Source organism: Cupressus sempervirens, chromosome 1, assembly GCF_028749045.1.
Source record: "Cupressus sempervirens isolate cs-2001-9-10 chromosome 1, ASM2874904v1, whole genome shotgun sequence".
Taxonomy (NCBI): domain Eukaryota; kingdom Viridiplantae; phylum Streptophyta; class Pinopsida; order Cupressales; family Cupressaceae; genus Cupressus; species Cupressus sempervirens.
This window is the reverse complement of record NC_143118.1, coordinates 557,980,516-557,993,435: the sequence shown is the minus strand read 5'-3', so window position 1 is coordinate 557,993,435 and position 12,920 is coordinate 557,980,516. Positions and strand designations below refer to the sequence as shown.

Below are 12,920 nucleotides of genomic sequence, written 5' to 3'. Positions count from 1 at the left end.
CCTATTTTCTTGATTCATGTTATTATTGTGTGTTCAATAAAAGAGCATAGAAAAGAGTTAGAAACAATTGAAGCTCGAGCTTTGGCCAGGAACAATTGTGAAAATCCATAGCTAGAAGCTTTGTCTGTAGCTTGTATTTTCGTCTTAATTCGCAAAATAGTTAAATTGTTCTTACTTTTAGGAGTCTTTGTGCCCTAATTGTAAAGCTTTTTCCATATAGAAGTACGATCGGACTTAGAGCCAAACCAGTATATCTTCTGCTAGCCTTTGAGTTAATGAAGGTTTATCGGTATCACTATTTCCAGCTCTTGATAGAAGTGTAGCTAGAGATTCACCTTGCCCATTATTCGTTCTACGAGTAAGTGGATCCTTTCTTGAAAGTTAAGAAGAAAGGATATTAGTAACACCCTATATATAAATCTCTCAACTTCTTGCTTACCTTGAGTTGATCCAAGGAACAGTGAGAAGGGGGAGCCTTCCCGTTAAGGTAGGAGAGACTGTCTCACACTTTGTGGCTGGTCATCCTATTTTGCGACTGGATTTTTACCCAAAACTGTCGGTTGCAAAATATCCACCCAATAGAGTATTTAGTGTTTCTTTGTTTCTGCCGCTTTTGCTTCTTGCTCGTTCTTTCCACGGACACGTTTGGTGCTCCCACTGTTGGTTGTTGCCATGTTGTATGCTTATCAGTCCCTTAGACCCTCATGGTCTCTTGTTGGACATTAATAAATTTATCTTATCTTTATAGTCTTATTGTTACAAAAGTGAAGACTTATTGGTGGGTAATTTGAAATTACCCGCTTTTAACCCTTACGAGATTACACTAGCTAAAATGAAATGTTGTAAAATACACCAAAGCAAGATGAAACATAAAAAAGAGCTGTGTATAATTTGGTATATCCTAGCTTATGACCACGCATCAATCAACATGTAACACATGGCATCCCTTTACTGTCAGAAATCAACTTTCTTAAATATCCTAGACATGCCTTCGATGAAGGGTCCATTGAGGAATAAATACATGGCGTGATTATCGTGGTGATGTGTGGACTCCAACAGACATTTTAAACATTTTTAGCATCATTGGGTGGGCTGACCACGTGACATCTACTAGTTTGGGCAATAATTTGAGACTTTTTAAGTACTTGTGCTATTAGACCATAAAGTGACCCCTATGGTGTTGCGGTGAGTGACACAATTTTTTGATTGAGCTTCCTGGCAGTGACGGGTTTAAATTATCTTCCTCAGCATCTCCTATGGTACTTAAACAACTTTCATATGGTATTTAACACATGATATCATACAACATGCTGTTGAGATTTGGACTGAGAGAAAATGCAGTGAATTGTTTTTGATTATGTTAAATGCAGGTTTTGAGGGGACCCAAAACCCCTTACAAATAGATTGTACTGGGGATCTAGAACTCCAACAAGCATGAAACTTTGCCACAGATAAAACAATAGCTAGTCTATCAGTCCAAGAGAAACTAACAATTTGCATCCAAGAAAAAGATTGACAAAAGATGATCAGGCTGCCCGAGGAAAACCAACAAACAGAACTGGCTACACACAGAAAACACTCTACTGAGTATACATCAATAGGGTTTTGAGGCCCTCAAAAACAAAGAAGCGAGAATACCTGGTTCCCTGAGCCATAGAACCAAACCGATCGAGTCCCTCAAAACAATAGTCATTGAAGTACATAGACACCCCCTAGAAATTGGGAAGACCCAAAACTTGCAATCTTCCATAGCCGCCAGGAAGGGCCCTCAACAATTAGCAACATCCTTCTGAACATAGATGAAGAAAAACCCAGAACTGACTGAAGCGGGACTTCAACAACAAAGGCTGTAGCAGCACTCCCAACTTCAACCATGGTATTGGAGATACAGAGAACCGCACCCATCCACTCCGAATAAACGACCAAAAAAGCCTAAGGATCAGCACAACTATTAATCAGCTTTGTAAACCCACATAACACAAGAGGTTTAGAACTGGTGTTCAAGGGAGGATCCACCAAAATCAAGGGTAGAAGCCCAAACAAATAGAGGAACTCCTCCCCTCCATCAAACAAGAGAGAACCATCTCAATAGGGACAATGGGAAGGACTAGAGACAAACCTCTTCCCCTTTGAATCCAGCTAGTCTGTATAAAGCCTAGATAAGTAGCCCAACAGATCTCATGCCAAACCTCTATAGGCCAACACCAAGCCACCAAGAATGTCTGGGCCTTCACCTTTGAAGGAACATCCACCTCAATCTGATGCAGCCACAAGGAGATAGGGAACATCTAAGCCAACGACAACCATTGAGCCAAATAGTGAGAACTCCTCTCAATAGGGATCACAACCATCAAAAAGGAGATGTCGCCCAGAAGAATCCAGCCAGGAACAAAAGCTTTCCAATGAAAAGTCATTGAGATAAACATGGGGAGAACAATAATAGCCAGATCCAAGAGACCTAGCACTGAAGCCTTAACAAGAAGAAATCCCCACACCATAACAAGGTAAAACCCCATCTCAATGCTGGTTATTTCCCAGCCAAGTTAAACAGGGGCAACCAAAATCCCTCTGCACGTGACAGCAAGCCAGAGGGACTGAGAGAAAGCCCACACACCACCTTTAGAGAAGAAAGCCCATACACCCCCTCTCACAAAGCAGCAGCTTGCAGCCATTGAAAGGGATGCACCAACAGCCCAGAAATTTCCCTGACCACAGGCAGGTACAAACCCGCAATGCTCCGTCAAAAGGACCCATGCAGGGACACCGAGATACTGCAGAAAGAGGGAAAGGCAGGCTCCAAATGAGTGAAGAAGACAGGGGAAGCAGGCCTCCTTCATCCCCGTCACAGTTGTCACCATTGCCATCATCTTCCCCATCTTCCCCGTCACCTTCGGCTGAAGCCACAGAAACCCTAACACTCTTCCTGCTCTTCCCACTCTTCACCATCGCCATGGCATTTCATCTAAAATGCAGTGAATTGTTACTTGAGCACCAATACCAGAATTTGATATTGTGGTTTGGGTCTTTGATTGATCTGGATGGATCATGAAAATTGTAATTAAAATTTAGATAGAGTGCATTTTTCTGAATAGTAAAAAATGAACTCATGAAACAGATGTAAAACATAAAGCTTTGACCAGGAAGCAGGTAAAGGAAAATGCCTTGGAAGGAGCGCAACTGTGGCAGCTATCCCTGACCATACAAGTGAGCGATTTGGAATGTGAACCAAGTAGGGGACACTTCTCTTTTCTGGCACATGTGTAGAAACTTATATGGCTGGAGAAAGTCCTTTTGTTTTTGCATATATATATGAGATGACATCTAGCATTTCAAAATAAATGAAAGGAACTTAAAGATATAATAATGAATTATAAAAAGATTCAGCTGTTCATATTGTGATAGAGTAGAGACAATAGCATCTGATACTAAAAGGAGCAAGGGGTTTGCATTCAAGCAATCTATTGTACTTGGTAATGACTACTCGAGTGAATGTTCTATGGTTATTGCTGCTAGCGTGACATGCTGTTTCTCACTGAGAGTTTTTAGGATAAAATATTGAGTTCTTGTGTGGATTTCTTTTATTATAGCATGTTTTCAGCATAGCATGTCAGCATAGCACGTCAGCTTAAACTTGTGAATCTAAAATCATAGACATTTCAAAATTTGTGGATAATCAATGAGCAACACTTTTGGCTTTTGGCTAAACAATTTATAGATGTAATTTATTGATTTGTGCTACTTTTGCCCACTTTTCTAGTCTTATATTATTTTATTTGTTTCTTTTCTTTACTCATATCTTTCTATTCATTTATCTTGGTTTTTAACATGCCATTGATCCTTCAGTTTCCATTCTCTGTCTTGTTTATCTGGAGAAGTGTGTATCAGTGTATATGAGGGTGTGGACAAGGCCAGAGAGTCCGATTCGGACCCATCTTTGGTTGGGATGACAAATATCGTCCCAAGTGGGATATCTTAATAAATAGTAGCACCATTAGATACTTAAGCCAATTATTTACAAGTTATTTCTTGAATGAAACATCTCAATTGTGCTAACAATAGTTCAAAATATCTCAGATATATCTGTAATAAGTCTACTTATTGTGATATTTTTTTGGCTCCAGAGAAGTAACATTATCTTATCTTAGATAAGTTATTGCAGAGAAGTTTCAAATTATCATAGAGAATTTGGTAAAATATCAGCGACATTTCTTTGTTTTATTGCGATAAATAGCAAACTTATCGCCCTCAGGCCTGTATAGGCAGGGATGGCCCAGAAGAACATTTTTCTGATTGGAAAAACAGATCTGGAGAGGAGAGAAAGGGGAAAGAGGAAAAACAGTTTTTGTCTGGAAAAACAGATTCTAAGTTCCACATATTTTCCAAGAAGTTTCCAACTTATCTCCGATATTTCCCGATATCCTTTTTTGTCCTTGGCGATAAGTTGCTGATAATGATATGTTGAACTATGGTGCTAACACCTGGTAATTTCACTATGGGTCATGATTATGTTCCTAGCTTCTATAGTTAACCAGTTGTTACTGTCAGACAACTTATTTTTCATTTGATAACAATAGTATCTCTTTAGCGATATAAAGCTTAAACTTCAGTTAAGGAAAATGTAGTACAGATTAGAGTTCAAGAGTTGGTATTGTTTGTTCCTTTTTATAGACATGACATAATTGTTTTTTTTTTTTTCACAATCTCTGTGAAATTTTTCAATTGCAATTGTTAACTTTTTGACAGTAATGTTATATTGTTTTTTTTGGAGAGGATATTTATGTATTGATCAATTGGATGCCATTGGAATTCTGAAACTGGATACATGTTTTATGTGCAGGCTATGATAAACAACATTTGAGGGTAATTCTTCTGCAAATCGATGCATCCCTTCAAGGCGTTCGGTCTTGTTTACCTGACTTTAGTCCAATGCCAAGAGATGGGAAACATGCAAATGAGAAACATAATACTACATTTATTTCAGGAGCAGCCGGTGTAAGCATTGGTAGTGTAGAATTGAGACGAGAAACTGCAGAGACAATTGATATTGTCTGCAAGTTAGTAGACTTAAAACTGTGCACTTTTGGTCATTTAAACTCTGTACTTAAATCGTTCCTGCTGTTTTCTGGTCTCCGTCTCACTCCTTGTGAGATTTGTTGTGGCAGCATATTTTGGCTGTTTTGCTTCTAGCAGTTTTTCTTTCCACGTCTATGGTTGTGATGGGGGGATCCTTCCCGTTTCACCTTATCAAAATTGTGTACCTTAGGATCATAAATTTTCAGGTTTTAAAATATACATAATATTAATCAGTAGTAATTATTTGAGCTTCTTCTATCACAGATACATATTGATGCATAGTGCAGACAATAGCATGTTGCTGGAACTTCTTGTTGATATTCTGGATGCATTGGCAAACTATGGTATGCTACCTTTGCATATTTATTTCATGTAGTAGGGCTGATTAATATAATTTTAATTTCATTGGTTTATTAATGTGTCAACCTGTAGTTTTCCTTATGGTCTAACATGTAATTCAATCTACTATTTTAGGGAGCCTAGAATATGCAGAGTGGTCAAACAACTATCGTGCTCACAAACATGCTGGGAGATTGGACCCTGCAGCGATAACAGAACCTTCCACAAACTATATAACTGGTTTTCATACTAAAGGAAAACGGAGGTAACATATCTCCATACCTCATACTTCATAGTAACATTTTATGGGTTCCGATTAAGAGGAATGTGTTGATTGGGTTACATGGACACATTGTTTGTTTTATTTAGACCCAGGTGGGCACTGATAGATAAAGCAGACATGCATAATACATGGCGTGCATCTCAATCAGGATACCATAAGTATCGCCTTGATGACAGCATCCCTCTGCCAGAACATATCATTCTTCTTACCAATGATCTCCTAGATCTTACAATGAAAGAATATGATGGAGTCCGTCAGTAAGTTTATACTTCTTACAATCCATATTTTAAACAAGATATGGTCATCGAGAAAATTCTTTAGAGTTGGGACATGTCCTTTTTTGGTTATGCACATTGTGTCTAGTTTTTGTTTACATCTAGATTTAATATTCCACTAGTAATGCCAGTAAATTCTTTTGAGAGTTTCTTTTATATATTATGTAAAAAATAAAACAATAAACCAATGTGTTACTTATTTGCTGGGATGAATGGGCCAACCATTTTGATAAATTCTTTGATATTGAAGAAAAAAATCAAAGAACAATGTCAATAGAATTTACCAATTGTCTTGCTAATGGAGATTACAGGCTTTAGTTCAATGGACATTTTCTATGTCAGAAGGTTTATGCTAGTGTTTGGCAAGGATAACATTCAAACTAAAATTTGCTAGCCGATGAAAATTGGGAAATAAAGAAATATTAAAAATAAATAAATTTATTATTATCATTAAGCTATTATTTCATATTAATTAGCGTGCAAACATATTATTTTATTACGTGATAAATATCTTTACAAAAATGTAGGATCACCATCCAAAAAAATCTGAAATTTTAAATTTATATGGAAACCATTATAGTAATACCCCTACCACTCATTAAATGGCCTTTTATTTTACTTTTGAGTGGCTCACAGTTTATCTCTGAATGTGAATAATGGAATACAATCTTGTTAAACCCCCTGATCATAGAAAGAAGGCAATCTTGGCTGAATGAATCTCTAAGTATATTGTATCAAGACTTCACCTTATGAAATTTCTTTACTTTGTACCTGTGGATGATGCATATTGGTTCAATTTTGATTAACAATTAGGTGAGGAAGCTCCTGATGAAGGTGGCGCATGTGTATATGGTTTATGTGAAAGACTTAAAAAGGTTTTGAGTGGTCATCCTATGGATAGTTTACACTGTGCATATAGGGAAGAAATTGGTGATGCATATATGTCCAAGTAAATGTCATGTTTGCAGATTTTTTTTGATGGAGACGGGGATTAGAAATTATGTATTGAATCTGCACCTTATAAACCAAGTTCACACCTTTGAATCTGTGTAACCTTATAGGGGTTATGTGATAGTTTTATATCACAGAAAAAATCATCAAACCAGCCATAAGAAATTCCAAATTACTCATATTGAATAGGGAAGAAACAATAGAAACAAGAAGTAATCGATAATGATTTTATTCTAAGATACCGGATTCCTCCAGAAAACCCCAGTTCCTAGTTTTGGTTAGTTCGGGATCCAGATTTCTCTTGGATTCTGCCCGAATTCTGGCAGGGTTCCAAAATGGAACACAAATTTCCTGTGGGTTCCTCACTGAACTCACAAGGAATTGGGTTTCAGAACACTGCTGGAATCTGGGAGGAATCCATGGCTCTGGGCATCCAAAACTGGGCCTACTTTGCTTTTTATTTTTATTTTTACAATTAAAGTGAAACTAGACCCTAATATGACCCTTCTAAACCCTAATTTGACCAATAAAGGCTGCCTAAAGTCATTTGATGGTCATTCATTTTAAGCATTTTTCACCATTTTGGTTTTGTTCTACAACTGTAGCATTTTTCTTTGAAAGTTGAAGAGAAACCAAGTGTTTCCCTTGATTCCGATGAAGAATATGGAATTCGATATTAAGTGTACTGTTTTAATTTTTAAACATGAAATATGGCTTGTGATTTAAATTTTCAGCATGTAATGACATTTTCAGACTTTCGCAAAGTATGAATATGGTATAATTATATATTGACAGTTATGGATTTATCATTTTATGGGAATCACACTTATAACTTCTTATTATTACTTTATATGTTTCAACTTTGAAGTTGTGAGCAAATGATGAATGAACATTGACATGTTACATAATGAATCTATCTATCTATCTATCTAGCTATCTATCTATCGATATATGTATGTATGTATATATTTATATGTATATGTATGTATGTATATATGTATATGTATATGTATGTATGTATATTTATGTATATGTTCTTTGAAAATGTCTAATATACCCATGACACCAGAATCTGGCCCAAAACTCTTTTTTGCCAAATCACCAAACCAAAATCTGAATCCAAATTTGAACTAGAATCATGATCGACTACATAGATTTTATTCAATAGGTTTAATGATTTCTTGGTTTTTAGAAATAAATTCTCCTATATTTGGTTCTCATAAACTTAATGGAAAATTTGAAGAATATGTTTGTTTTTCTCATGGAATTGGCTAAATTTAAAAGTTTTACAATGAAGTTTGGTAAACTCTACGAGATAGGATACCCGTGATCATTATGATGTAGATTGTAGTGATGCATGCTTTTGGGCTTACTTCATCTTTCCTCAGTGAGAACATTGATCTTAAACATAGAGTCAATGCATTTTTAAGGTGGAAACTGTTACCATAATGGACAAAGGCTCATGGATGTCTAAAGACATTTCTTCTAGTTTTAGACCAAATAAACAAGCAAACGATATTATTCATCCTTGGAAATTACAAGAATCACAAATTATTAGAGAGATATCACAATTTAGATCAGCTATTGATGTATTGTAGTAATTGTACTTAATAAAGAAGAATTATTTTAAGGTGCTCCGCACTTAAATACGTATGCCAATACATGGTTATCCAATACATATATCATTAAATGATATTGTCCAAGTATGTTACAAGGTGACAATTTAATTGACATGAACCCAATATTAATGCTTGATTTTGGCTTCTCCTAAGCTTGACAAGGGATTCAAAATTAAAAGGCGACCCTGTACAACCTCCCTAAACAAATTCATGTAGTGTTCAAACAACTTTCCAAATTCAAGAGGTCCAACTTTAATTTGGACTTGGCATCTCAACATAAACTTAATAACTTTAAAAATAGTCAAATCTCTTTACAAAACATAAAGTTAATGCCTATAGTCATAGGATGTAACAAATGAGATTGTAACATTTTGTGCCGGTGGTTGAGGAGGATGCTTTGGTGGAACATTCCTTGGATGTTCTTGCGGTTTCTGTGGCTAAGGATAGCATTCATTCCAAGCCGGTGGTTGAGGTGGATGTTTTGGTCTCTCCCTCTGTTTGGGATGTTCCTCTTAGGGGCCAAAAGTTGTTTGATTCTCACAGGGAGTTTGCTGCGGCTTCTGCATCCCCTAGGTTCGATGGGTCTTTGTCTTCTGAGGATTGGGTTGCTGAGGCAGCGAAGTTAGAGGATGGTTGGATTGCGGTTAAAAGGAAGAAGACTAAGTCTTCTGCTCCCCCTTTAGATATGATCGTTCGGTCGCGAAAGGGAAACTTCAAATCAAAAGGAAAATCCTATGTTCCCTTTTGCTGACGGGTTTTATTGTGATGGTAAACTGGATGCGTTTCTGGTTTGCTGGATACTGGTTTGGGTGGTTTTTTAGGCTGCTTTGCTCTAGTCTGTGGACTGTCCAGGTTCTAGTGTTTTTATGGTTGTTTTTTCTGGTCACAACTGTTGGTCACAGGTCCCTGTAAAACCTGGTTTAGTTGTTTAGCTGGTTTCAAGTCCTTTTAAAACCTGGTTGTGCTTAATGGTTTATCTTTCTCTTTGATGTAAAGGGTTTCGGGGCCCTTTCAAAACTTGCTTTTACCTTAAAATAAAAACAAATGAGTTTGTAAAATATTATAGATTTTTTTCATTTAGATTTGAATGAAGAAAGAATACAATACTGCATCATGTACAAATAAATAGTCCATAAATATTCAATGCATAATTTGGAGTCTCTTTAAAAACTCTAAATCATCCACTGTAATGCTAATGCACACAAACTGATTTTTTAATGTTTTTGAAACAACACTTTTAGAAATTTGTAAATGACAAGGAACGTTATTACAAGATAACTCACTCTCAGAATTCTCCAGAATTTATTTGCTAAAAATTGAAATAACAATTTTAACAATGTCTTCCAGAATTAAAATAATTCCAACAACTCAAAAAAAAACCTGATTGCAGTTCAAATGCTCCTGGTATGAGCTGTAAGTTAAACGATGACACTAGATTGAAGATGCAAGTGTAGAAGTCAACATGTCCCCTCCAATTTCAAACACTAACCCAGCCGGCCATAGTTGCTATTCCCTTAATTGTTTCTGCTGATCAGAAACATAGCTCCTCTATATAACTGAAGTGCAGAATTGAACCAATTCGGAGGTCATTACATACAAACGCTGAGTATGTGGTGTGTTGCGGCTGAGTTCCAGTCTCACGCAATGCTGACAATGGATATCAGACGTCACCAATTGCTGATCCTGACTCAGAATTCCCTCACACAGACCACCATTTGCAAACATTGAACCTCTTCCATGAAAAATAACCTTCAAATCTTGAACCGCTGCCCTGGCTATAATGTTAGTCTTAGGTAATTCAACTTTTCCCTCCAAATTAAAAATCATAGCTCCAGCTAATCCACCGGTTAATAACTCAGTAAATAAACTTCTCCTCCAAACACAGTGAGATACCGTAGGAGATCAGGCAAATTGTCATACAACAGCAACAATTTGCAATATTGCTTTGTAATGTCCCCATGAGTTGCCAGCATCAGAATTTCAGGGATTAGCCTAATATTGGACCCTCATAGGCTAATGATGATGGTTAGAGGGTCTTCTGAGGATTGATTCATCTCCAATTTTCAACGATTTATGGATTTGGCCTTCGTTTGATGTCATTTGGACTCCATTTTCCATACTTACTATGTATAGTAAGTCAAGGGTAATAGAGATGGACCCTTTGTATTTTTAGAAAGTGTATTTGGTCACACGGGGAATTATGAAGAGAGATTCCTATTTCAGACGGCATGGCAATCAGACAAGTATTTCAAGAGATATTAAAGTTCAAGTGACTTAAGTGATTTATTTAAATATTTTAATGTTATAAAGTTATAAAGTTACTTAAGTGACTAAAAGACGAAATTGGCTTTTAATCCCACATTGCCTAGTTGTTTGTGTCTTCCTTCATATTGAGGTTATAAAAGCGTGGAGATACATTGGGATGGACACCATGAATATATGTTATTGTTAATTCCTAAAGGTTGCTTAAATGTGATTGGATATTCCCCAAGGATGAAACCCCTTGAGGAAAGAAGTGAGACTGGATGCAAACCTAGTGCTCGCATTGTAGGTTTAGAAATATGAGTTGAGTTAATGCATTGATTTACAGATTGTTGAAGTTTCATAACAGGAAGTAGAAGTGGTGATTGAACTCTCTAGAGTTACTTGGGCACATACAGGTCCTTAGCGGGCAGATGTGGGTGCTTGGATGACAGACAGGGTTGGCAGACACTTATAGTTGAGATAAATATATTAGTAACCTCGTTCTGCAGTGACATTGTTTCACGTTTGAGAGTGGGAGTAACCTGGTAGCAGATTTACAAGTGCTAGGGAATATATACAAGTCGGGTGTGTTAAAGTCGGACCACATACAACCAACATATCTATAGTCTGCAGCCAGTATCAACACCACATAGGGAATACACAAAACAACAGGGTTAGCAAATTGTTAGGTGGTTACGGTAGTGACCCAACGTGACTGTGTTACTCTAACTCCAGTATTGTGAAGGTGCCATCACAAGCATCACCTGCAGGCGGGGCCAAGACAGAATCACATGTGGCTAAGGTGGCAGTAACATTATTTGTTGCTGCAGATAACTTCCTTACGACACGCCATATTCAGCAGGGGCTCTAAAGAATCCATGAGTGTTGTAACTACAGGCGCCATGTCCCCTTCCTTACATTTAATATAACATTAGTTATCAAGTCTTTCAATCGGAAGGTTATAATACTACTGTATGTATGTTTTTCAATACTGGTGAGATGAGAGTTTGTGTTTGAGATATCACTTTCTGAGATATGATTATCTATACTGTTGTATGATAGTTATTGGGTGATAGCATTCTATCATTTTCTAATAGGAGAACTGGAATTCTCAGTATTAGATTAGCATTTATATTTGTATTGTTCTTCTACATTGGTATTTGTTCAAGAGTATTTGGTCTCCAAGTATATTTCAACGTTGCTTGCAAATTGTTTGCAAAAATGTCAATGAAGGGAAGTCTGAATTCTTTATAGAACTAGGCAAGGGATATTACATGCTTCTAGCAATCCTTAGAAAAACCCTCAGCCAGTCAATTAATTAAGAAGAAATGATAATCAAGACTATTCTCCTTAGCTATAGTAAATATAGTAGGAGATGTTGGCCAATTGTATACTTTAGCACAATTGCCAAGAACTTCTTAGACTCAATCCTTACACTTCAGCAAGGGTGACAAAATATCAGAACTCAGAAAAAACCATGAAGGCAACAAAAGTAAATAAATTATCCAAGCATGCTTTTCCAATGAAATGAGCTCCTATTTATAAACCTTTGTTGGCCAAAGTTTCCTAAAAAACTCCGCTTCAGAAATTGTGGAAGTTTCCTAAAAGAACTCAACACTTGAAACTTTCCAACATGCTTTTTAGAAATATTTCTTAATGTCATTATTATAATAACATAAATATTATTATAATAATGCAACTTAATAATTAATGAATAAATAAGAGCTCATGCCATTATTAACCTTATTTACTGCAGGTGAGGACCAATTGCCAAAGCCAACCACTGCATTGCCAAAAATAGTAACTGCCAAAAATAGACTTACTAAAAATAGTAAGTCCACATTTGAGACCCCCAAAACACCCTGTTAGCTCACGAGGGTCGCTATGATGAGTTAGCTCCGTCAATTGCACAGACTTGCCAAAAATGGGGACATTACAGTCTCGGACTTAGAGCTTGGCAAAAACTTGACCAAATGTGGCTAAACATCAACAATTTGGAAAACACTAAAAATTAAATTTTTTTCAAGCAATATATTGTTTTTGTAAAATTCAATAACAAAATTTATTAAATTAAAAATTCATATCCCCAAAGAGAAAATGTATGGCTTTATGGAAAATAAAATGTGCCAAAATTGC

The 12,920-nt window shown here is 36.5% G+C and overlaps 1 protein-coding gene across 1 annotated transcript in view; it reads left to right on the top strand.

The window, feature by feature from the left end:
- PA200 (proteasome activating protein 200) overlaps positions 1-12,920 on the top strand; it is a 290,511-nt gene that overhangs the window by 148,340 nt on the left and 129,251 nt on the right. The window contains exons 18-21 of the mRNA XM_089830694.1: positions 4,838-5,054; positions 5,338-5,417; positions 5,548-5,677; positions 5,782-5,952. Of these exons, the coding sequence (XP_089686820.1) occupies positions 4,838-5,054; positions 5,338-5,417; positions 5,548-5,677; positions 5,782-5,952 (598 nt within the window). The remainder of the gene's footprint in view (positions 1-4,837; positions 5,055-5,337; positions 5,418-5,547; positions 5,678-5,781; positions 5,953-12,920) is intronic.